The 26,734-nt window shown below is 38.3% G+C and overlaps 1 protein-coding gene across 1 annotated transcript in view; it reads left to right on the top strand.

The window, feature by feature from the left end:
* The window catches only part of spata17 (spermatogenesis associated 17), a 330,038-nt gene that overhangs the window by 25,136 nt on the left and 278,168 nt on the right, over positions 1-26,734 (top strand). Inside the window, exons 4-5 of the mRNA XM_043695798.1 lie at positions 3,647-3,697; positions 18,763-18,866. Of these exons, the coding sequence (XP_043551733.1) occupies positions 3,647-3,697; positions 18,763-18,866 (155 nt within the window). The remainder of the gene's footprint in view (positions 1-3,646; positions 3,698-18,762; positions 18,867-26,734) is intronic.

The following is a 26,734-nucleotide window of genomic DNA, read 5'->3' as shown; positions in this document are numbered from 1 at the left end:
ACAAGCAGTGCCCTTCACATCAAAGGGCAATGCATCGTGATCAAACAGTGAAGGGGAGGGCAGGGATTAAATCAAAATAGAGTTGGAGGGGGAAATAATGCACTCCACTCCCTGCGGAGCCCACCTCTCCCAGAACAACTCCAGGATGTTGGTGGACACTGCGTGCTCTTTCCCCAGAGACACCCAGGCTCTAACGTAACCACGGAAGAGGGGCAGGCAGTCGGCCCTAGCGATCCAGGGTGTCTTTTTTTTTTCTTTTAAACCCCCACACTACTGCCTAACTGCGGTAGTGCTTATTCTTACCAGTACCCATGTTGTGTGTGTGCAGGTGTGAGACACAGTGAGAGACACAAGATGTACGAATCTTTATTCAATTTCCACCACCAGGAAGAACGGAAAAACCCAAGTGGCTAGTGACAAGCAGTGCCCTTCACAAAGGGCAATGCTGTGTGACCAAAGAGTGAAGGGGAGGGCAGGGATTAAATCAAAATAGAGTTGGAGGGGGAGATAATGCACTCCATTCCCTGTGGCACCCACCTCTTCCTGAATAACTCCAGGGTGTTGGTGGAGACTGCGTGCTCCATCTCCAAGGATACCTGGGCTCTAACATCCACTGCTGTCTATTTATTTTTCTTTTTTGTTTTGTTTTAACCTCCACACTACCGCCTAACTGCAGTAGTGCTTATTTTTTCCCCAGCACCCATGTGTGTGTGCAGGTGTGAGACGCAAGGTGTATGAATCTTTATTCAATTTCCACCACCAGGAAGAAAGGAAACACCTGAGTGGCCAGTGACAAGCAGTGCCCTTCACATCAAAGGGCAATGCTGTGTGATCAAACAGTGAAGGGGAGGGCAGGGATTAAATCAAGATAGAATTGGAGGGGGAAATAATGCACTCCACTCCCTGCGGCACCCACTTCTCCCTAAACAACTCCAGGGTGTTGGTGGAGACCGCGTGCTCCTTCTCCAAGGACACTGGGGCTCTAACGTAACCGCGGAAGATGGACAGGCAGTCAGCCCTAACGATCCAGGGTGTCTATCCTTTTTTTTCTTACAGAACTTCTGACACTCCTGGTTTTTTTATTATTAAACCCCCACACTACTGCCTAACCGTGGTAGTGCTTATATTTCTCCACCACACCCATGTTGTGTGTGTGCAAGTGTGAGACACAGTGAAAGACACAAGGTGCACGAATCTTTATTCAAATTTCCACCAGCAGGAAGAAAGGAAACACCCGAGTGGCAGTGACAAGCAGTGCCCTTCACATCAAAAGGACGATGCTGTGTGATCAAACAGTGAAGGGGAGGGCAGGGATTAAATCTAAATAGAGTTGGAGGGGGAAATAATGCACTCCACTCCCTGCTGCGCCCACCTCTCCCTGAACAACTCCAGGGTGTTGGTGGACACCGCATGCTCCTTCTCCAAGGACACCCGAACTCTCAGGGTGTCTATATCTGTCAGTCAGGGGTCCCTGACTGCACCATGTTAACAGCGCCAATCAGGGAATTTATAATCACTAGATTCAGCACCTATGCAGCAACAATATACATCCTTTTTAGAATTCTCGGCTAGTTTCAAATAATGTCAGTGACTTACCAGTTTTGACCATCTGCTAATGCATGCAACTAATCAACAGGATTTTTTGCCTGGATTGCAAACATAACACAAAATGAGGAGGCCATATCAAGGTGCTGTAACAAATCATGCAGTATGATTCTCTGGCCTATTCAAGGGCATTTGCCAAATTAATTCCCTGCTATCTTGTGAAGCTTTTTCTGAATTCAGCCTCAATAATTAAAGTAGGAATCTCTGGATATCATAAAGCACATCGTGCCAAAGGCAAATAGTTTTATTTTGTTGAACAGCCCGAATAAAAGGATATCAGTGTTAGAACATGGGTAATACGAGGTAGAATCATAGTACACTGCTTCAACAAACCCAAACTCAAATTTGCACCAATGTCCCAGCTCCAGACAATATCCTGACAATTTCTGCAGAAGTCCTGTTAATGATTTCTCTAATTCTAATTCTCTAATTAAATAGTTTAGTTGGCAGTTTTCTCCTAACTTGTATTTGGTTTATTCAGTATCAAAAACTGGAGTGCCGAAAATAAGTAACAACAGGGTGACAATATGTTCCATTGCAAAAGTCTTGAAATCATTTTGATTATTTATTTTCAAAATACTTTCTCAGCTAGCATGTTTGGATTAACATTTTATAAAACTTAAGTGAAACAGACAGTGCTATGAATGCATCTTAATTTGAACTTTTACACAGGAAAACATGGCAAACAAAGCACACATTCATTAAAAAAAAAATAATGAGCTTGAAATTTTCTTTTTTTCTTCTTTCATGGGATAGTGGGGATTGCTGGCAAAGGTCAGCATTTGTAGCCCATCCCAAACTGTCCTTGAACTAATTGGCTTGCTAAATAATTTTAAAAGGCAGTATTGTGAGTTTGGAATCAAGTGCAGGCAGGACCAAGCAAAGGGCATTAGTGAATCAGATGGGTGTTTTTTTTAAAAAAAACAATCAATGGTAGTTCTCATGGATACCAAGACTAGCTTTATAATCCAGGTTTATTGATAGCATTTAAATTTCACTAGCTGCCACGGTGGGGATTTCAACTCCTGTCTGCTGGGCATTGGCTTGGTCCTTTTGGATTACAAATTTAGTCACATAACAACTCTTCCACCATCTCCCAAAATCCCTCAAATAGCATTAAACGAATTAACCCCTGCATTTGGAAAAAAATGAACACTCAGATTCTAACTATTAGAACAATCGGATAACGAGGAACAGAATATATACAGAAAAGACATTAGAAATAAACATAAGTGATATTATTCTAAGATGCAACATTATTTCCATAAGTCACCTCAAAGATGAAAAAGGAAGAAAGAATGATGCTTAATTCAAGTCAAAATACAAATTTTCTGCATCTTTAATTTATCATATCAAATACTAATGTATTTACCAACACTATATTCAATTATTTAAACATTGTCTTGCTACTTTCCAAATGATGTGTTAATGTAGGCTGAGCAGTTGAATTGTTGTAAATTTAGAATACAAAAACATTGCGTCAAATGATATGAATTCATAGGACCCTCAAATTGTCGTCAAGAGGCTAAGTTTATGGCATTTTGCACAGATGGTTAGAAGGCATAATTTTCATTCTTAGGTACAGATAGTCTTTAAGGGTGGAAGGTAAAAAGCATTGTTTCTTTGAAATTTTAATTCAACCAGACATTGTGAAATGTAAATTTTATGCTACAGTGCAACTCTCTCTTTAAAAGACCTATGGCTCAAACTCTACAATACAGATTGCCATCAGCACTTGTGGATATTTTGTCTTTTGTAATTCTGGTCTTGGTAGAGTAACATTGATCATAAAACTCAATGCAGATCTTTTCATCATAATTTATCTCCAACAGCATGTAATTTGAATATAGTATGTTTTAATGGTTACGTTTGCATTATACATAAAACGATAGCTGTCTTTTGAATGCACAATTGGAGTTTTTTCTGTCTGTCACTGCAATTCTTATTATGTATTATTTATAAAGATTTTTAACTTTTATATGTCAACTTTGAGCTATATCTTCCTGTAACTACAGTCTGTGCTATCTTCTTTAATTCACAGAGAGCATATTTTATTATGAAGATGAATTTCTACAATGAAATGGCTGTCAGGGTAAATAAATCTCCCTCATTATTCAACAAATGATGGCATCAAAATGTGCTCTAAATATGCTTTTATGCTATATTTGCTAATCTAAATCAGAAGCAAAGTGAGTATCCATTTGGAAAAGTGCCAACTTCTTTCTTTTAATATAGTTCAGACAAAGGAATTCAATTTATAATATAAATTGTTCTTAGAAGTATATTTCTATATAGCAAGATGGTTTATAAATGTAACAGAATTTAACAAAGTGTATGGTTGAGTTTTAATAATGTACTGGTATATGTTAATTATTGATGCATTTCTTTGTCACCATTATGCCATCTTGTGGGTGCCAAAAACAGTAGATATTGGTTTGCATTTTGCAATTTTAGGAAAATATATACCGTTTATTGCTGGCAAAAGGGGTTAGACTAGTTTAGGATATCTGGTTGATGCGGACAACTTGGACTGAAGGATCTGTTTCCGTGCTGTATAACTCTGATTCTATTATTATTAGACCACTTACAGCATTATCATCATGTGCATCAGGAGATAAAACCAGATTGACGTGAACATTAGTATTTACTCTGAAATATGGCACTACTGAGACTTGTCAGAAAAATATTAAATGAGTTTCAAAAAATCAGCTCGGATACAGTAATTGGTGTCTAAAGTGAAATGCAATACTTGGGAATCTTGATTATGAAACAACATATTAGCATCCTAACATAGTATACAGTATAGCTGAATGTTAAAATGCCGGTTTTGACTCTCATTTCCTAATTTAGTGAGGCTTTGGTGTAACCTGAAATGACTGGGTTTAAGCATAGATAATAGTTAAAACCAGGACAGAAGGTAAGTTAGAAATGAAGTCATTTTGTCTAACAAGTGGAGTTTAACTGAAGAGTATAATTGGTGGAAGCTTGGAAATCATTTGCTTTCCTTTTGGTTGTACGAGCAGAATGTGGTCAAAAAAATAACAGATTTTAAGATGAAAGGTAATAAGCAATCATCTTCAATTCAATTGTTTAATGTAGTTATGCATGCATGAAACAATTATAGTAATTTACACAAAACTTGTTCAAATGAACATAGTAACGAACTTTGCATTTTTAAAGATTATGACAAAGTGCCAGTGAAGCAGCTCAAAAGCTAATCTTTGTATGTGAACTTTGGACTTAAATTTGAACACAGCACATACACCTTGTTAAGAATCCAAAGGCTAATCTTTTCAGTGTTTTAATAAGATATATGTGCTGTGTGTTCACATTTGTGTCCAAAATTCAGAAGCAAAATACATTCATTGATTTGATCTTCAATAAAGTCTTTTATCTCCTGATGCACATGATGAATCATACTGATTCAAGGCCTATCTGGCTTTTCTGGGTCAGGATGCTTTGTCAGCTGCTACCTGTGTAGCATTTGCCAAGGCTATGGGTTCGTGCAGGTATGTCCTCTCCATGCACCTACATGTGTTAATTTTATACTATCCTGATGTAACATCATCCAATATGCTGATATAATGCCAGGATCCCAAATCTGTAGAATGTAGGTTTTGACAATGCCTATGATATCCATTCTTTGAAAACAGAAGTATGATGAGAATGGTGGGCATAGCAACAGAATTGCTTGAAGGAGCAAGCATCCTGGTTGGAGATAAGGTAATGTTTGGACCTTTTCCCACATGTTGTGTCTGAAAATACTCGAAGTCTTTTAAAAATGTTTTGTTGAGTTCTTGAATTTGCCAGTGTTTGGCCACACCCCCACAAGGATGGCAGTGGAGTAAATGATCAGTCCAAAGAGAAATTACAGCAGGTTTAGGGGCAGCTTTGCCACTGCCTCTGGGGTCTACAGGATGATAGGGAAAGGGAGTAAAGTTTCTGGAAAGGATTAGTTCTATTTCAGGTCTTCGGCTAAGTCTGATTATGAGACCCCAGTACCATTTAAAAAGAATGGCATTGCATACACTGTCCATTAATACCAGCATGAAACAGCCTAACAAGCAGACCTTAGAAACTCTGTGAAGGCATTATTTTCCTCAGGGACATTTTTCTAAATTGGTTTTGAAATAGGAGGAGGATGAATGTTCTTCCTAAACTTTCAAAACCTTCAGGCCTACTGCTAACCTTTCAATAGCTGTCTCCAAATGTCTTCCATCTTCTTTTGGGCTTGACATTACTAGCATGGTTTCAAAGGTGAATTGAAGGATACCCCTCCTTCCCCGGTGCTGAGCTGTCAGTAATTTCGTTCCTTTCTGGGTGAAACTTAAAAATTGCCCCCGTGTGGTTTACCTGAAATATGTGAATTGCTGTCATGTAAAAACTGATAAAGAAATTAATATTGTTCAACAAAATCAGTTGGGAACATATGCCATGAAACATGAAGTGTCATTTTCTATAGATTATAGAAATTATTGTTTATGTGCAGAGCATTCTGGGGAGCTTTAATGTGATTGTCTTGCAAGCAGCAACAAAGTTTCAAGGTAAACCAGAGTTAGCCACTACTTTGTCATCGATGGAACATTTTGCCTATACAACAATACAAGAATAGTTGTTGAAGTCAAAAATCAAATTAGAAGTTTGCCCCCTAAGTATAACAACGCAAGAGTTTGAGAATAGGATGAACAGCTTGGCCTTCAGTTTAATTTGGAATTTCTTTAATGTTAAGAGAAAGAAATTGTAAATAGTGGTTAGTTAATTATACTCTTATACTTGAAGAAATAAAATTGTTAATTTTTACTTTATATAGTTCTTGGCCACTCAAGTTTTTACACATTACTGCACAGGATAAATCGTCTCTGTGTTGCTGGTGTTAAATTAAGCAGGCGAGTTTACCCCGTGTTCGTAACACTGTGTGAAAAATATTTTACTTGATCTTGGCTGTGCCATGAAATATTTGATGTATATGTTGTTTTAAGAAGGATGGAGGGAAAGATGATAATGCTAAATGGGAAAACTCATCCTTCAGATCACTCATCATATAAACATATGTTAAGCATGGATAAGCCTGTGGATTTCTGCTGTTCTGTCTAATGCAAGAAAGTGTAACATCGTGATAAATACTCGGCAGAAATTGTTTGAGACAAACTGATAATGGAGACAAAGTTCTTTCCAAGTTCCTGCAATCTCCTGCCAAGACACTGGCAGATTCTAAGTTCCTTTGTAAAGGGTGAAATTTCCAGTAGATGAACTTTGCCTGACCAGTGGATTCTAGGCTAGGAAAATTGTAGTGGATATTGGTCACTTGTGTTTGAAGGTTCGTGAAGTAGAACCACAATGGATTTTCCTATCTGTGTTAAGAATCTAGTACCTTCCTATTGTATGCACATGAGGTGCCCTGAACACACAGTGATGGTCCAATGATGGTTCAATGTTAGCAGCAATCCTTGTGTAACTGCAAAACTTGCATCTTGAGAGTCAATATTTGACCCTCAATACCCTTTTAATTCTGTTGGTGTTTTGCATATTGACTCAGCAACATTTTGTAACTCAATTTTTATTTCTACAATTTGAAATACCAGTTTCATAGATTAAATGTCATTACAGTTGTAAGGCATTGAGTTGGTTGGTTTTAGACTGACATTACTTAATGAACAATCTGCATAATTGATTGGATGATTCAAAAGGTCACTTACAGCTGACCTTTTGAATTGGATATGCTTTGCTGTTGAGATGATGTTATCTGCTGAGTACACATTTGCTTCCATTGAAATTTTCCAACAAGTATTAATCAATGACAATAGTTTTGGCATACAAATAACAGCTCAAAACTAAATATCAATATGTGCCTCGAGTATTTTTGGAACAAGTTGAAGTTTCAAACATCTGTGTTTGAAATAATTAAAAAAGCCTTTCTAATTAATTATATTTCATTTACAACTGTTATAATCCAGAAAAAGACTCTTCTACCCCAGAAGCTGTTACAATCCAGTTAGGAACTAGTAATTTTAGTTGTATTAATATTTGATTAATTTCTATGATTTCATATTGCACTGAGAACAAAGCCTTAAGGTTCACAGTTCTAAATGAACAAAAATTTTATCATTCAAGAGTTGTCAAAGCAAATAGTCAGCATTCATATCTCAGACTCTTAACATATAGGACCAGCGCAAGGTTAGCATAAATGCACAGGTCATGTGTAATCAACTGCACATTAAATGAAAGTTCCTGGACTTTGTTGAGCCTGAAATCCTTTTTGCACTCAGTATGTACTGATCCTGGACTTTCCTCAACCTCAACTCTCAAGCATTACAGACTATCATTTGCTGCTTAATTTTTAAGGAACAGCTCTGTATGTATTTCTGGTGAGCCCCAACTGCATGGAGTTGGCTTTATAAACTTTGCATTATTTTAATTGAATTCATTTAAATTCCACCAGCTGGCTTGCTGGAATTTGTACCCATGACCCCAAAGCATTAACGGGATTATTAGACCAGTGAAATTACCACTATGCCATAATCATGTGGTACTTCAGCTATTTTATCTCTCTCGTTTCACTCTCATCGTCTTGGCTCTTCCCTTTTTTGAAATTGTTTTTACCCTTCCTAATAGCCAGGTAGAATTCATAACACATCAAGGTTTTGAGCAGGAAGTTATTTTATAAATTATCTCATACCTGATTTGTCATCTGCAACAACTATATCTCTATAGTGGTTTTTAATATAATGAAATTTCCCAAGTTGCTTCACTGAAACATTATAATGTGTTTCAAAATGTCTCAGTGAGCCATGTAAGAAAAATTGGGTCAAATAACCAAAAGTTTGGTCCAAGAGGAATGTTTTAAGCAGTGCCTTAGATAAGGAAAGTGAGATGTCGGGAGGCTTTTTCAGAGCTTAGGCACCAGACACCACTGGTGGAAAGATTCATTCTGACCTTCTGCGCCTGCCTGATTTTCGAGTGCAAATATCTCTGAAGACCAAAGACTATTACAGAGGTGTGAGGCTTTGGGTAAATGTTTAAATGAAGCTGAGAATTTTAAAATTACAATGTCACTTGACCAGTAGCCAATGTAGGTCAGCAGGAACAGTGGTGACAGAGGAACAGGACTTTCATATTAATGTCATTTGCAGCAAAATTTTGATGTTCTCAAGTTTATGGAGAATAGCATATAGAGGATAGCTAGTAATGTTTTGAAATAGTCAAGTCTAGAGATGGCAAAAGCATGAAAAGATTTCAACATCAGATGAGCTGAGTTGTGGTTAAAGTGAGACAATATTTCATAGGTGGAAACTGAAGATCTTGATGAAGGCAAGAATGAGTTCCGAACTTTCAATCCAAATGTGACAAAGGTTACAAACAGACTGGCTTTAATTCAAGTAATTGATAGGGAGGAGGCAGGAATCATTACCTAAGGAGTGGATTTTGAAGTGGAGGCAGGAAAACAATGACTTCAATCTTTCTAAAATTTAATTGGAGAAAATTTCTGCTCATCCAGCAGTGGAAAACATAATTGAAAAGTCAATGAAATACCACTATACCTCTAGATTCAAGCTGTAATTTATTGAACAACAATAGAACAACAAGAAAGTAACAGTAATTAAGAATTAGCTCAATAATAGTAGTCTAGCCTCTGTCAGAAGCACAAGGTTCAAATTTTCATTTTATATCTTCAACACATGTTCTAGTTTAAAGAAAAATATTCTCCAATCAACCTATTCAGAAATGTTGTCATACACCTCTGAAATGGGTGGGATTTGAACCTCAGCTTCTTGATGCTTAGTTGTGGTAGTGAGAGAACACTGCATTGTTGTTGGTAAAGTTATCATAACCAGTTCAGTTGGCTAGATGGCTGGTTTCCAATGCAGTGACATCAACAATGAAGGATCAACTCCTGCACTGGCAAGGTTAAACGTAGAAGAGCAAGAGCAGTCATTTGAGCTTACTCATGGCTGATCATCTGATTCAATAGATTGTCCTTTGATTCCTTTAGTCCCAACTGCAATACGCAACTTTCTCTTGAAATCATACAATTCTTTGTCCACAACTACTTACTGTGGTCACGAATTCCACAGACTCACCTTTATCTGGATGAAGAAATTTCTCCTCATCTCAGTCCTAAATAACTTACCCAGTCTGTGATCCCTGGTTCTGGACTCCCCAACCGTTGGGAATATATCCTTCTTACTATACCATTGCTAGTATTGCTCGAATCTTCTAGGTTTGCATGAAATCTTCCCACCCCTCCGCAACTCCCCCTGCCTGACACTCCCTCCCCCCACCCCCGCCCCCATTCTTCTGAACTCCAGCAAAAACTAATCCTAAACCTTAGCTGCAATAATTGCATTCCCTCTATAACAACAATAGCAATAGACATGAAGCTCCCACCTTCTCAACTTCATCCTTCGCCTAAGGCTTGGTGACCCTCAAGTTAAACTCACCACCAGTCATCTTCTCGAATGACAGTGGCCCTAGGATACTCTGGGACAATAGAAATTGCATTGTATTTATTCCATCCTTGCATCCAGCAACAGGTGCAAAGATGTTAAATGCATTAAGATTGAGACCATCCCCTCAGCTATCTCCATCTCTTACTTCCCTGTCTCTATCCTACCTCTTCGTCAAATCCCTCGTACTGAAGCACTGAACTCTCAATTTCTATTGTATCTCCAATTTCTCCACATGCCTTCTCTGAGCTCACCTTGTCTATGAGATCCACCTTGAACCTGCAGAGAACCTAACATCCTTTCCTGACACTATACTACCTGATATAAGCTCCAAGATCTCCATATCTCGTTTCCTTTTATTGGACTTGTATCTATCCCACAGTGCTAAAATGCTGTTGTCAGTGTCACAAAGGACACTCTTTATGATTTATGACAAATATACCCTATCCCTTCTCAGCTTTCTTTGACCTATGTGCAGCCTTTGATGAAGTTAACTACACCAACCTTGTCCAAAACCTCTCCACTGTCATCCAGATGTGAGAGTTTACACTGGGGCTCACTTCTGGGACTTACCTCCCCATTACAGCCTCTGGTCCAGGATTTGCCTTCTGTTATGACCTCCGGTCTGGGACTTGCCTCCAGGATTTACCTCCCCATTGTAGCCTCCAGTCCAGAGCTCACCTCCCGGCCTCCAGTCTGGGACCCACCTCCCCATTACTGCCTCCAGTCCGGGACTCAACTCCTGGACTTCAGGTAAGTTTAAAAAGTTAAAAGTTTCAATTAAAAACTCAGAAAAGAGGAGGAAAAAGAAGATTAAAAGAATGGGCGGAGCAGAGGACCTCCGGGTGATGCGTACTACTTTGCTGCCATTTTTATTCTAATGGGAGAGCTTTTCCAAAGACCCTTAACTGCATTAGCACTTCGTCTCCAAGTTCCCTCACCAGTTAGGGAAAGCATCAAAAGGCACATGGTGAACCTTTGTAGCCCATGTCATTGTCCCTCTAACTGAATCTTTTTCCACACAGAATCTTGATAGAATGATGTGTTATCCTGGGCTGATGTGTTATCCAGGATAACACATCAGGAGGAGAAAGTGAGGTCTGCAGATGCTGGAGATCAGAGCTGAAAATGTGTTGCTGGAGACGCGCAGCAGGTCAGGCAGCATCCAGGGAACAGGAGAATCGACGTTTCGGGCAGATTCCTGAAGAAGGGCTTATGCCCGAAACGTCGATTCTCCTGTTCCCTGGATGCTGCCTGACCTGCTGCGCTTCTCCAGCAACACATTTTCAGCCCAGGAGAACACATCATTCTATCAAGATTCTGTGTGGAAAAAGATTCAGTTAGAGGGACAATGACATGGGCTACAAAAGTTCACCATGTGCCTTTTGATACTTCCAACAGTTACAGGAATGGAGGAGTAACCTGGAAATGTTGTTTCTTGGATCTGTCACTGTCATTCTGACATACCTGGAGATCCTACTGAAGGAACTGATTATTGCAGTGAAGTGATTTTTTCCAAGGATGAGAGAAAGTGTTGCCTTTCCAGCCAAGCAAGCATTAATTTAAGTGGCTAAGCAAATCTTAAGAAGTGTCCACCCTGCAGCCTTCAAGTAGTGCACCAAGAGGATCCAGAGCTTCAGAAAGTTTAAATAGTGAGTGGCACAATTCTTTCAGGTGTTTTGGGTTTGGAGGGAAAAAGTTGATACTTTTCAAGTCCTTGTTTGTAAAAACAAACAAACTATTCTGTAATAATGTATCTTTAGATTGTCAATAAAACTATACAATTCACCTCTGAGGTGCTTATGAATTTTTTAAAAAGTCAATCAAGTGTTTGTAATTGGTTTATTTGTAATTGTAGGAAAATAAACATTTGTAACTGAAAGTAATAGAGATTATTGAAAATAACCGTATAACCAGGCTTTTTCTCGGGTACATTATATGTTCTCTCAATCAAATTAGTGCAGGAACATCCAGCTTTTTTAAAATCTCTGAATAAAATGTTCGAGCCAATTTTCCTTTGTCAAATTTAAATCACTTCAAATCAGGACACCTGAGTTCCAAACTACTACATTCTTCAATTTTGAATACATTTTTTTTAAATGGGAAGAGTACTGTGGTGCATCTCAACACTTCTACAATGCTGATTAAAGTAATGGGGAGAAAATGAGGACTACAGATGCTGGAGATGAAAGTCGAGAGTGTGGTGCTGGAAAAGCACAGCAGGTCAGGCAGCATCCAATGAGCAGGAGAATCAATGTTTCGGGCATAAGCCCTTCATCAGGAATTCATCAAAGTAATGGTCAAGCTAACTTTCCAGGACTGAGGTAAAAGACACCCAACATCTAAGACAATGACATTTGAAATTGTCAGAACACTTCAATGTTGGGAACATTCTGACTGATTGTCCAAGGCTTTGAAACTCTCATTCATGGTAGGTTTTCAGGTATTTTCCAAAACCCATTTGTCTTGATGAAGACACACAAAGGGCAGGAAATTGAAATTTCCCTTTAGGCTGTCAATGCCAAGCTGAATATCAGAGGGTATACATATATGGTCTTAAACCTCTTAATGACTGTGAAAAGATTGTATGGACATATTTTTATACAGGAAATTTAAATTGATCATGAAGATGGAACAGTTTTTCAGTGACTTCCAACTCTAGAAGGACACAAAAGTCTAACCCACAGCATGCAAAACCATGAACCTTTATAAAACGGCGGTATAACTTCAATTGGCGTCCAAACTTTAGAAAAGTAAAGCTTCAGAGATTTTACTGAAAACATTTAGGAGATTTATTTCAGGAATGAGGATATCAGCTATAAGTTAGAGAAATTAGCATTCTTCTTCCAAGACAAGAGAAAATTGAGAGCATGTGGTTGAGGTTTTCAAAATCAGGAGGGTCCCAGATGAAGACATCGAGAAAAGCTGTTGGTAGAAGATTTGAGAACTAGACGAGATAGATTTACGGTAAATTGAAATAAGATATATAAACAAGTTTAGGCTCTTTGGCCACTCGAGACAGGCCTATTATGGGCTATACCAAACACCCCTCAAACACATCAAGGAGATAGATAGCCTAACATTTTCTTATTTAAGGGCAAGTATAAGGTGCTGTGTTGATTGGTTACACTGCTCGGTTTTAAGCAAAACAGATTTTAGTCTAACTCAATAGTTAAAATACACACAAAAGAAAGAAGAATTGGAATAACATAACTTTCATTGGAAAACATAACAGAATAATAGGTTATTTAATGACTACACAACAACTGTTCCAATATGGTAATATCCCATAAACACCACATTGGCAAAGGCAAATTCAGTAAAACAGATTGTCTCAAAGGCAGTTCTGTGAGAAAGATAAGTTCCTGTCATCATTTTCTTAAATTGGAGATACATTATCTTGAAACTTTGCCCACAGTCCTAGAATTCACCCACAAGAACAAATTTCTTTTCAGTCTCTGCCCTTTCAAACCTACCCTGATTATTATGTTTCAATAATATCATTCCTCATTCTACTAAACCCAAGTTAATTTAGGCCCAATTTATTTGGCAGTTTAATTGACCAAAAAATTAAGGAGGATGCAAAAGAGAGATGACCCCGAAGGAGGTAATTTTGACTTGTTATGTAACTGCAAGACCATAAGATGGTGAAAAAAATAGGAACAGAAGTATGCCATTCAGCCTGTTGAGCCTACGCCACCATTCAATAGACATTCCTCGTGTTTACTTTCATGTGTTTTCTCTGCAACCCTTGATTTCCCTACTGATTAAGAATCTATCTCAACCTTAAAATATACATGGTACTCTGTCCCCATAGCTCTCTGTGGCAAGGAGTTCTCAAACCTTGGAGAGAAGAAATTTCTACTCATCTCAGACATAAATTGCCAACCCTTAATTCTGAGACTATGCCTTCCAATCCTAAACTCTCTGTGAGGGGAAACATCCTCTCAGCATTCCTGTGATCAAATAAAATCCCTGTTGAGCCCCATAAGAATCCTGTATGTTTCAATGAGATCACCTCTCATTCTTCTAAACTCCACTGAGTTGTCTCAACCTGTTTGACCTTTATTCATATGACAATTTCTTCATACCAGGATCATCCTAATGAACCTTCTCTAAACTGCATTCAATGAAATGATATATTTCCTTAAATAAAGGGATCAAAAATACAGATAGTATTCCAGCATTTTGTCTAGTTGCAATAAGACTTCCATACTTTTATACTCCAAACCCCTTGAAATAAGAGCTAACATTCCCTTAGTCTTCCTGATTACCTTCTGCCCCTGTGTGTCAGCTTTGCATTTGATGCACAAGCACCCCAAGTCTTTTTATGTTGCTGCTTTGAGGTTTTCTTCCTTTAAATAATATTCTGCTCTTTTGTTCTCCCTTCCAAAATAAACAATGTCATTAGCGAGTTTTGAGAAGATTTGTAGCTCAGCTTGATGACAAGTAACAAAATTTGCCACGTCCTCAGAAACAAACCCAAACAAGCAGACGCAACACAACCAAAAGTTAAAGCCACATTACCTTACGTCAAAGACATACAGAAATGACTTCCAGACTATTCAGACCCCTTGGCATCATGATAGCTCACAAACCTAACAACACACTTAAACAGTGATTAATTAACCTAAAGGATACATTAGATACCACAAGCAAAACTAACGTCACTTACAAAATACCATGCAAGAACTGTAAAGAACACCACATTGGATAAACAAATAGGAAACTAGCCACTAGGATACATGAACTAACCACCAAAAGACATGACACACTATCACTAGTTTCCATACTTACTGACAAAGAACGACACCACTTTGACTGGGGCAACACACACATCCTAGGATAGGCAAAACAAAGACACACACAAGAATTCATAGAGACATGGCATTCTAACCAGAACTCCATCAGTAAAACATTGACTTAGATCCCACCTATCTTCCCTTGAAAAAAATGGAAATGACATCATTCACCTTAAGAAACCAAGACCTATAAATAGAGAGGTGAGGCATACCACCAGCACTTCACCAGAGACTCTCACTGATGATATTACCTAGTCATGGTGTCAAAACATCTGAAAGCAAACCTTCTAGCTAAGTGAGCTAACTTACTTACTAAACAATGTCATATTTTCCCACATTGTACTGTATTTGCCAACTTTTTGCTCACTTACGTAACCTATTAAAATGTCTTTGTAAACTGTTCCCTCTCACAACTTGCCTTCCCACTTATGTTGTGTTGGCTACAATTTTGTTTACAGTACATTTGTTTCCTTTCTCCAAGATATGAATACATATTGTAAGCAATTGTAGTCCCAGCACTGAATATTCTGAAAGGATTGGATAGATTTGGCAGAGAGATTCTTTCTGCTGGTCAAAATTTCTAAAGGTTGGGGGCATAATCTCTGGGTAAGATGCTGATCATTTAGGACTAAGTTGAGGAGAAATTATTTCACCCAAAGGATTGTGAATTTTTGGAATCTTGTACACTAGAGGGTTATGGTTGCTCCATCAATGAAATATTTTAAAGCAAAACAGACTTTTGCTTTCTTGGGGAATGAAAGCATAATGGGGAGCAGCTGGAAGAGTGCAATTGGAGTTCAAGGTCATCAATGAATGACAGTGCAAGTTCAATTGCCTTTATGGCCTATATCTGCCTCTAGTTCTTGTGAGTGGTTCAAATCTGAAATGAAGATGCCTGAAAAGGAGGTAGAAACAGATTCAATCATGCCTTTCAGAAGAAAGCGGCCTTGTTTAATGTATTTAACAAATACAGACTCGTTGGGGAAACTGTTTGATGTTCTGTAATCTGTTCAGGTCCTGAGAAACGGTTGGTAAGAGTTGATTAATGTTATAATGTTTCCAAAGTTTCGATTGAGTCTTGAATACGTTGCCATATTGACACTTTTTCAGAGGTAGCTCTTGATGTAGAAAAAGGCCCAAACAATATTAAGAGTGTGGGGCTGGTAAGGATTGAAGATATGAAGAAGCAGTGATGGGTTGAAAGAGGTGTTTTAATTTAGTCTATCTTGTAATAGTAAAATGTACAACAAAAACCGTTTTATCAATGAATGAATGAAAACACGTCATAGTAAACAGCGAGTTAGCAAAGAGTTATGAATGAATGATTAGGAATACAATATTAATAAATATAGCAAGCTGGTGAACGAGTTAGTAAATATCTCACAGTGGGATCAACAAGGTTGCTCTTGCAGTGAGCCACCAACGGTGAATGGCCTATTTCTGTGCTGAAATTCTGTTCTCTAATTAGAGTGATAGAGTTATACAGCACAGAAACAGACTAGATATCCTAAACTGATCTAGTCCCATTTGCCAACATTTGGTCTATATCTAAACCCTTCCTATTCATGTTCTCATCCAGATACCTTTTTAACTGTTGTAATTGTACCCACCTTCATCACCTCCTGTGGCAGCCCATTTCATAGACGCACCACCCTTTGCATGAAAATGTTGCCCCTCAGGTCCCTTTTAAATCTTTCCCTTCTCACTTTACATTTTTGCCCTCTAGCTTTGGACTTCCTTATCCTGAGAAAAAGACCATGGCTTTTCACTCTGCACATGCCCCTCTGATTTTATAAACCTCTATAAGGTGTCCCCTCAGCCTCCACCTCTCCAGGGATAAAAAGCCCCAGTCTATTCAGTTTCTCCCTATAACCTTAAACCCTCTAATCTCAGCAGCATCCTTGTAAATCTCTTCTGCATCCTTTCAAGTTTAACATCTTTCTAACAGAATAAAATTGAACACAGTATTCTAAAAATTCTGACATCTGACTCCCCTTATACCTCAGCCTATCAATTCAAAACCTTATTATTCCCTTCTTTATAACTAGACAAAACTTTTCCACTGCATTTTTGACCAGCTTCTTACTTTCTACCCCTTGTAAACTTGAGGTCAATCTAATCTTTGCTGCCTCTGTCTTGACTCAAACCAAGACTGGTCTCTCATCATTCTTCTATTTGTTGATCTACATTGGTGCTGGTAATGTACTGCCTCAATTTTAAAATTGTCAGTCTTGATTTTTCAAGTCCTTTCACAGCATCCCATATACTGACCTCTGCTAATGGCTCTAAAACAATGACTGTCCAAGATATCCACACTCCTTTAATTCTGACCTCTCAACATCACCAGTTTTAATCATTCTATCCAGTTGTGGCCATGACTCCAGCTGCGAAGAATGAATGATTTGGAATTCCCTCATTAAGGCTTTCTGTCTCTTGCTTTCTTTAGTACTTTTAAGCCTTCCTTAAAACAAGTTATTGGTCATCTGCCCTAACAGCTCCTTATGCGTAAAATTATGCTTTTAAATTTCCTGGTGACTTGCCTTGATCTAACTTAGTCGACTAAAAATGATTCATAAATTCAAACTGTGTGCTATAGAAATGATGTTTTCCAAAGAAGATGTGAAAATGAAGTTGCAATTTATTGCTTGAGCAAACATGGAAGAATCCTTAATACATGAAAATGAAGCACGAGTTCTCTCATCATTTTGGCCAATGTTTATCCAGCAATAGGTTATCCATTCGCTTATTTTATTGCTGTTTGTGGAACCTTACACTTTCCAGATGAGCTGACGTATTTACATAATTACAGTGATTACACCTTAAAAATAGCTTCTTGGCTTATGAAGCTCTTTGGATATATTGAAGGATTGAAAGGTGTGTTTTATAGGCTGGTTCATTCTCTTCTCTTATACACTTTTATTAGAGTCAAGTTTCTCCTATAGTAGGAAAAAAAAATAGTTTGCAGTTCTTGACTAAACTATACTGCAATCACTTATGCTGTCTATCCGCTGTACTCATTGATGTTATGGGGACACATTATGCTAGCTCCTCGAAAGTCCGTATTGAAAGGGGAGGACTTGGAAACATGCTAGCAATGAAAGCATATTGGTAATGCTTCTCCCTTTTTGACACATAACTAATGGTGAAACCATGAACCCTTGATCCAATACTGCACATCTTTTTGGTTAAATCCCTCCATCCTTGGCAGCTGTTGCAATCTCTTGAAAACAAACTAAAAATAAAATCATTCTCAAAGTCCAAGGTTAGAATCACCTTTCTAACTCAACAACTAGTAGTCATCATCATCATCCCAGAGGACTGCAGAGCTGCTCTCTCATTAGCGAGAAATGATTGGTGGTGAGCTTAAGGTGAGGGTCATCACGCCTCCGGTAACGGGCAAGTTCAGAGAGGTTGGACCCTCATGGTGACCTCAGCTGGTGCAGGAACCTACGTGCTATAGATTAGGAAATGCTCCTTTATCTCATCTATTCCATTTTTTAAATTTTCTACCTTTTACTTTGGCATGTTTTCTACATTGAGTGCAGTATACTATTATATATAGATATAACTATTGTTCTGTTAATGGTATGGGATCGGACAGCATTTAAAGAGCCAACTCCAAGCTAAACCTTGGACCCTAAATGCTTATTTTTTGTCACAACTTTATCCCTGTGACTGATTTGAAAATCCTTACTCAATTGTGCCAGCAGTGGGAGGCTTGGTATATTCGTTTTGGGAGTAAAGGACAGAAAGATGTCAGAAAGTGATCACACTGAGTTCTGGAAGTTTATCCCAGTTTGTAAATGCTGCATGGCATACGAAGTAACAAACCTGTTTCTCTGTTGAAAGCCTGTACTTGAACACTTAACATAGTAGGGCATTAATTCTCTCAATTTTAATTACATTACTAGATCCAGAAAACGTGGCGTGGATATTATGTTCGAAAGTGCATCCATAATTACTATGACATGAAAAAGTATTTCAAAGGTCTTAGGATGAAAAATGAAATTGTAAGGTAAGCTCCTGCAGTTTAAAATGTATTTGTTTAGAAACTTATATCATTTAACGATCTGAAGAATTGCAAAATAATACAATGGAATTGTAATTTTAAATATTTTATAAAACGATTATAACCAAATAAGATTTGAAAAGGTAATGACCTAAATCTTCCATGTCCAGAACTTAAGAGTGTGGATGAGTATGAGGACCCTGCATGAATCCCAACCCAGTGATCTCCATGGAAACTGCCCAGTTTGACCTTCTGGGGGAATTCTTCTTCACCCAGGTACCCTCCACAGAAGTATCTGGCTGAGCTGTTCTCATGTACTTATTCACAATGTTTCCTAGGAAACATTATAGAATAAGAATCTCGTCTAACTCTAAGGGAGTTGCACAACTAACTGTCTAACGTCCCTGCCTACCCAACTACTCCTCGCAACTACACTATTTCTTTATCACTTGACTACCCTTGATTTATCTCCAACCTGACTGTCCTCCTGACCCAATCTGTTAACCACAAGTGATTTCTTAACATACTGTCAGTGAGCATCTTCAAAAAAGGAGCATTGTCTTGTCTTTGCTCCAACTGTGCAGTACATGACAGGGATCGCCAAAGGATGCCCTGTTCTTCATTTCTATGAATGTTTGACTGGTTATACTGGGCAAGAAATGCAGAACAGCATTTTGGTGGTTTAAAAATTGAGCAGTAGAAGTCAGATGATTGTCACTCCTCAGAAGATCCTGGCCAATGCATCAAAGTCAAAGTTATGTACATTTAATAACATATTCACAAGGAAATGATTGTCTTCAGGAGTTTTGTCTATTTTTGGTTTCTTGTCCCATCTCATCTTGTCACTGATGAGATACAGTACCCAGCTCTCTGTTGAATTTGAGAGTGGTTGCATCAAAGGGTGTGATATTGAGTCACATAAATCAGAAAAGTTCCTAAAGATCAAAAAAGGAAGTATCATACAATCGAAAATCACCTAATTTCAGCATAACGGATTTATCTGAAGTCTGCCAGGAATTTTATGTGCTGCTTAATATGACCTGCCAATCTTTGGGATATTTGTGACCTTACTCCAGCACTGAAATTTAAATAGTTGAAGCAGAGTGTACCATAACCATCTTGCAGGATAATGCCTACTTTGATCAGATCATTTCTTGCTACCTTTACCACAAATTCATGAATGGCCTTTGGTTTTGAAAAGTGCCCAGCCTACCCCAGATTGCTCAAAAAGGATAAGGTACCTTCAAGGTTTGAACAACTGGTGAAGCTGGCCTTTTTTACACTGCTACTATACAGTAACAACAAAAGTGATGGTTGCTGCTAACAAGATGCTGCCATCAAACCAAAAAGGTGTTCTACTTATCACATAAATATAAATATGCATTTCAGTTCCAGTGCAATGCAAGTATGCAGTCTGGCAGGTTGTATCAAACAGTGTAGCCCTTCGGCTGTTTGTAGCAGGCACGTTTGCAGTTGGACTATACCCAATAAGCCTATGCTTCAAACATTCACAATGCAATATCCAACATTAAACGTGATTCAGAAATTGAACATCATTTGCTGGATAATGTTGTGCATGTGAATAATTACGCTGGCAGCCAACTCAGAATGTGGCATACGAGCATATACCAGAAAGTAACATATGTAAATACACTGGGTGCTGTTCTGTCCAGGCAGAAGTTCCTGCATCTGTTTCAACTCAACAAAATAGGTGACAGCCATTCGGAAGTATGACAAATTTAAACAAGACCTGGCAGTTAATTGTCAGACGTCATGTATTGTTTCATGCTTCATGGCAACACCTCAACCATTCAGAGTCTGCTTGCCAAACAATCAACAATCTTTTCTCTTACAGTAGAAATGTTGTTCTTCCTCTTAAATTATTGGTTCTGAATTGTGCTGATGAATACAAGATAACGTTTTTGACAAAATGAGTCTTTCTTTTTCAGCAACACCCAAACAATTACTGGTTAATTATGGTTCCAGTTTCATTAACTTATCATTATGTAAAATCTTATGGATTCCACTCCATCCCAATCATTTTGGTGGAATAAATAGCTGAAATGCTCTTCAAATGGACAAATCCTTGTTCTGCATAATATTGCAAGTGAAACACTTAAGACAAAATGTTCTGAGGATGTGTCATATCATAGCAGCAGGTAGTAGCCCACTCACTATTGGATATATTGCAGTTGAGCTAGTTTTTGTTTTTTTTTCATTCAAGGTGTAACAAATGAGCTCAGCAGGAAGTTTATCTACACATTCTATTGGAGCAAGATTGGCAAAACTGGTAACTTCTGTAAAAATTAAATTGAAGAAACTCCTAAACAGTGCGTTTACGAATGTTATGTTTGCACAATATAGACTTTATGGAGTGTAAATTTATATCAGGGACATTAATTTTAAGAAACAAATGAAAAATGTACATTCTGCTTTCAAAATAAAATGGAAAGGTCAGGTGACTGTTCCTTTTCATGCCAATGTACAGGGAGTTACTCAAGGCCCTGAGCTATTTTTCATGTCTGGACAAGGCATTAAAATGTGAACAAACTTTTAGGATATCCCATTTAAAAGACTTTAAAATACAACAAACTTTCCAGTAGATTAATAGCTATCTTTATTCAAGTAATTATAGAAACTTGTTCATAGTGTCCTTGAGATTTTCAGCTTTAGACTGGAAATGCAAATAATGGATTTGGATAAAGCCCCATTCTGTCACAAGGACATGTGAATGTGAAACCAATGAGTACCAATTTCAAAATCATCGGACACTATTTTTAAAGATAATGGAAGGCAAATACTATAGTCACATGTCAGAAACCAGGTTTTTGGTAAAAACGAAGGAGGACTAGCAAAGGGACCAGACCCTGCCTAAGATCCAATAGGAGGCAGAGAATTTGGGCTGTATTACTCATGTAATTGAAGAGCAAATACAATTTTTTGCTGCAGGGTTCAACTGGAGAAAAGCCAAGGAAACTTTGTCCTGCAGGTTGTTAACCATTGCGGACCCATCTTCTTCAACCTGAAAAATCTGTTTCTTCAGTGGGCCAAAAGGAAGTCACAAACCATCAATGTTCCAAAGCTGCTGCTTAGGAAAAGCAAGTGATACAGTGATTTTTCTTTTGTGTAATTATAAGGCATATGTGCATGCTATCACTTTTGTAATCACATTTTCTTTAGCATGCGTCCATTTATGAATGGGTGCTGTTTGTAATAAATTTAAGTATGAGGCAGTAAACATTTATACTGTTTAAAATCTACATGAAAATCTGTTATTGTCACTTCTTGAGAGTCAGATCAGTCAGAGGTTTTTAAAACAGAGGCTTTTAAACTTTTTCTCAATTGACTATAAAAATAGGAAACCATTTTGCCATGTCTTCCCTGTCTATAACATATCAAGGGCTCATTTGGATTACGTATGTGAATTGAAAGCAGCAAGTAAACAGATCACTGAAGAAATTAATCAGCGGGATTTCTTGTAATTTCATTGTGATAAATACTTAAGCTGGCCAGGTTTAACACCAAATATTTTGTAGAACAGAAAGGCTTAGGGATAGTCAACATGGCTTTGTGCATGGAAAATCATGACTCACTTACTTGATTGACTTTTCTGAAGAAATGGGCGTTTTCATGTGGACTTCAGCAAGGTGTTTGACAAGATTCCGCATGGTAACTGATTCAAGGTTAGATCATATGGAATCCGGGAAGAGCAAGTCGTTTGGATACAAAATTGGCTTGAAGGTAGGATACAGAGGTTGGTGGTGGAGGGTTGTTTTTTGGACTGGAGGACTGTGACCGACAGTGTGCTGCAAAAAATCAGTGCTGTGTCCATTCTTTTACTAATTTATATAAATGATTTGTATGTGAATATAGGAGGTAAGGTTAGTAAATTTTCAGATGACTTCAAAATTAGTGGTGTAGTGGACAATGAAGAAAGTTATCTCAGAGTACAACAGGACCTTGATCAGATGCGCCAAGGGGTCAAGGAATGGAAGATGGAGTTTAACTTAGTGAAATTTGAGGTTTTGCAGTTTGGTAAGGTAAATCAGGGCAGAGTTTGTACACTTAATGGTAGGGTCCTGGGGAATGTTGCCGAACGAAGAGTGCAGCTTCAAAGTTCCTTGAAATTGGAGTCGGAGATAGATGGGATAGTGAAGAAGACATTTGGTATGCTTGCCTTTATTGATCAGTTCATTGAGTAGAGGAGTTCGATATCATATTGTGACTGTACAGCACATTCATTAGGTTACGTTTGGAATACTGCATTCACGTCTGGTCTCGCTGCTGTTGGAAACATATTATCAAACTTGAAAGGGTTCAGAAAAGAGTTCGAAGGATGTTGCCGGGGTCGGAGGGTTTGAGTTATAGGGAGAGGCTGAATAAGCTGGGGCTTTTTTCCCTGGAGTGTCAGAGACTGAGGGGTGAGTTTATAGAGGTTTATAAAATCATGAGGAGCATGGTTAGGGTGAATAGCCATGGTCTTTTTCCCAGGGTAGAGAGAGACCAAAACTAGAGGGCAAAGGTTTAAGGTGAGAGGGGAAGGATTTAAAAGGTACCTAAGGAACAATGTTTTCATACAGAGGATTGTGTGGGAATGGAATGAGCTGCCAGAGGAAGTAGTGGAAGCTGGTACAATTATGACATTTAAAAGATATCTAGATAGGTATGTGAATAAGAAGGGTTCAGAGAGATATAGCTAAATGCTGGCAAATGGGATTAGATTAATTTAGGATATCTGATTGGCATGGACGAGTTGGATGCATTGATCTGTTTCTGTGCTCTACACCTCTATGACTTAGACTCTAAATAACTGGGAGCATTAATTCCGTTAACTTCTGGGGAACTAAAAGCTGTAGCAGATAGGAACAACTGTACAACCAAAAGGAATGATTCCTGATACTCTTAAAAAATTAGCTATCCATGACATTGTCCAAATGATACTCTCTCACACATACAAAACTTAGATACAAATGAACGTAAAATGCTATTGCAGATTATAATTGTCTCTGTCTCTCTTGTGACAGTTGTGCAGTTTTTCAGTTAAAGTTGATGCTTTAAGGTTGAAGTGAAGGTCTAACAAAGTAAACCATGAGTTTGTTGTAGCAGAATATCTAGGTGTTTTGCTTCCCCAGATGAGCTCTAGCAACAGATTGGGAAGAACTTTCCTCTGTGTTAGGACCATTTTCAATGTATTGCTGTTAATTGCTGTTTCGTGGCTTGCAGTTAGATCAACAGTTTTCAATGGAATTCTCTATCTGCAGATCACCATCTAGCTGATTTTAAAACAAATTGGCTTCACTATGACTTCCAGAAGTTCAAAATCATTTTTTGTACTAAGGTTTGTATGTATAATGGCTCAAATAGTCCTTTGTTGTAGGTTAACACCTTATGGGTTTAAAACAGTCAAGATCCTTGGATTTTGATTCAATTTAATAATAGCCTTTTGAATTAGTTTCACTAAAAGGCGAGATGTAAGATCAAAACTGAAAGAACTGCGGATGCTGTAAATCAGAAACAAATACAGAAATTGTTGAAAAGCTCAGCAGGTCTGGCAGCACCTGCGAAGGGAAATCAGGGTTAACATTTCTGGTCCGGTGACCTCACAGGACCCAAAACATAACTCTGATTTCTCTTCACAAATGCTGCCAGACCTGCTGAGCTTTTACAGCAATGTCTGTGTGTTGTGTTAGATATATAATCATTCTGGAATGTTCCTTTTATTTCCTCTTGTGGCAGGATATTGTTTCAGTTTTCAAAAGTCAGGTGAATCTCTTAAAGCCATCTTTGCAGCTTTTAATATTCAGTTGTAAAATATAAATATTGACAAAGTTAAGAACTGGACCAGGACAATAACAATTTGAGCACTGATCCTAAGTGATCAAAAGAGGTTTGAACCCTCCTTTTAGCAGGCATATTAGACAAGAGAAGCTGTGAATTTATTCCATGTTATCTGAGGAAAGTTCATTGAACTATGAACCGACTAAATTACTATTAGCAAGTTGAGACCTGAAGCATATTATCAATTTGTCAGCAATATTTGTAAAAGGTCTGCTGAAACCAATGTTGAATTTGGCAGAGTTACATTTCTGGCTTTTTATTGCTGGAAGTTTGGAAGATTGCTGGATCTTTGAAATTAGAACTCTCTTAGGAGAACTTATGAGAAGTACTTCTATTTGAAGAATTTAAAAATTATCTCAATTAACATGAAAACTGTGATATCAGACAATAACGAACTCTTAAGCAAACCCTTTAATCAGGAAAAATGCTTTCCTAATTATCTCCAGAGGTCTGGAAAGGACCAAGTGAGAGAGTAAGGTGACAGTAAAAGCACATTGAAGTCCTTCTTGAGTGAAGGCACAATTGGTACGTATGATTGCTGAAGACTTGTATTTTCATTGTAATCAAGACATGTGAAAACCAGCTACCTGAAGTTGAAGAGGGAACCGCAAAGCCAGTCCAGGAAAGGATGCCGTAATAAGTGGGCATCTTTGGTCCTAAGTATGGTGATTAGCACTTCCAAGAATGGATGCAGTAAGAATAGACAAAATCTTCAAGATTATCAGGTTTTTTTTCCCTCTGAAGGGGTAGAAGGACACCTTTCTGTCAAAAAAGTAAACAACTCCATGATCCTGCTCACAGATGCAGGGGCCAACCAACTTTTTAATGCTGGTTAAAGGCAATACTTCTCCTTAGAGAGTTTTGGTGAGTGAAGATGCTATATAGACCATTGAAAGTGGGTACATATCTATATGCTTATTGGAGTCACTTAGATTTTGACTGACTCTCTTGACTGGTTGAATAGGATTGTCAGCAGTTTGCCTGTGGCTGAGATAGGTTGGCTTCTGGATATTTGACTGGAGATAAAGTGTTAGCCTCCACAGTGGCCTTTGCCAATGCAAATTAAGTCAGGGACACAAAGCAGTTACAGAAGGAAGTCCCTGGAATATTCACTGACTGGGCCATTGATTGGATAACTTCCAAAGTAAGTTGCACCAGAAACAGGTGAGCCAGTACTTTGGATGGAAAGCCAGAGGTCTGCCTGGCCGGAAGTGTTTTTGGGAGATTTAAATGGGAAAAGGAGGCGTTCAACATATATTCCTTGTTAAGACTTGACAAGACGTTATGCATTGCATGGGCATCAACAGTTGAAATCCTTAACATACCAGTAACAAAGGGCTCTGGAACAATGCTACCAATTCGTGAGAGCCATAAATAGAGTGTCTTACTGTGAGGACCACCATGATTAGGATGAGAGGTTCATGTTTTCTGTTATTTACAACTAGAGATCCTCAAGTTTTATTGTGTTAAAATTGCATTAATATATAAGCATTAAGGAAATGGCTCCTTTAAATGGATCGAGGAAACATTCCTGGATCAGAGGGAGGAAATCTTATAGTTGAATTATGTCTCCCTTCAGCAAGAAACTCGCTAAACCATATGCTGTGACCAAAGAACACCTTAAAGCCTTCAAAGTTTGTGCGAAGATTTGTAGCTCGGGTGCTCGTTGTTGTGGTTCTGTTCGCCGAGCTGGAAGTTTTTGTTGCAAACGTTTCGTCCCCTGGCTAGGCGACATCATCAGTGCTTGGGAGCCTCCTGCGAAGCGCTTCTTTGATGTTTCCTCCGGTGTTTATAGTGGTCTGTCCCTGCCGCTTCCGGTTGTCAGTTTCAGCTGTCCGCTGTAGTGGTTGGTATATTGGGTCCAGGTCGATGTGTTTGTTGATGGAGTTTGTGGATGAATGCCATCCTCTAGGAATTCCCTGGCTGTTCTCTGTCTGGCTTGCCCTATGATAGTAGTGTTGTCCCAGTCGAATTCATGTTGCCTGTCCTATATAGTGTTTAGTGCAGTCCTTGCATAGTATTTTGTACACTACATT

Source organism: Chiloscyllium plagiosum, chromosome 9 (genome assembly GCF_004010195.1).
Source record: "Chiloscyllium plagiosum isolate BGI_BamShark_2017 chromosome 9, ASM401019v2, whole genome shotgun sequence".
Lineage (NCBI taxonomy): Eukaryota > Metazoa > Chordata > Chondrichthyes > Orectolobiformes > Hemiscylliidae > Chiloscyllium > Chiloscyllium plagiosum.
The sequence above is the reverse complement of the archived record's forward strand: the minus strand, read 5'-3'. Positions and strand labels throughout refer to the sequence as shown.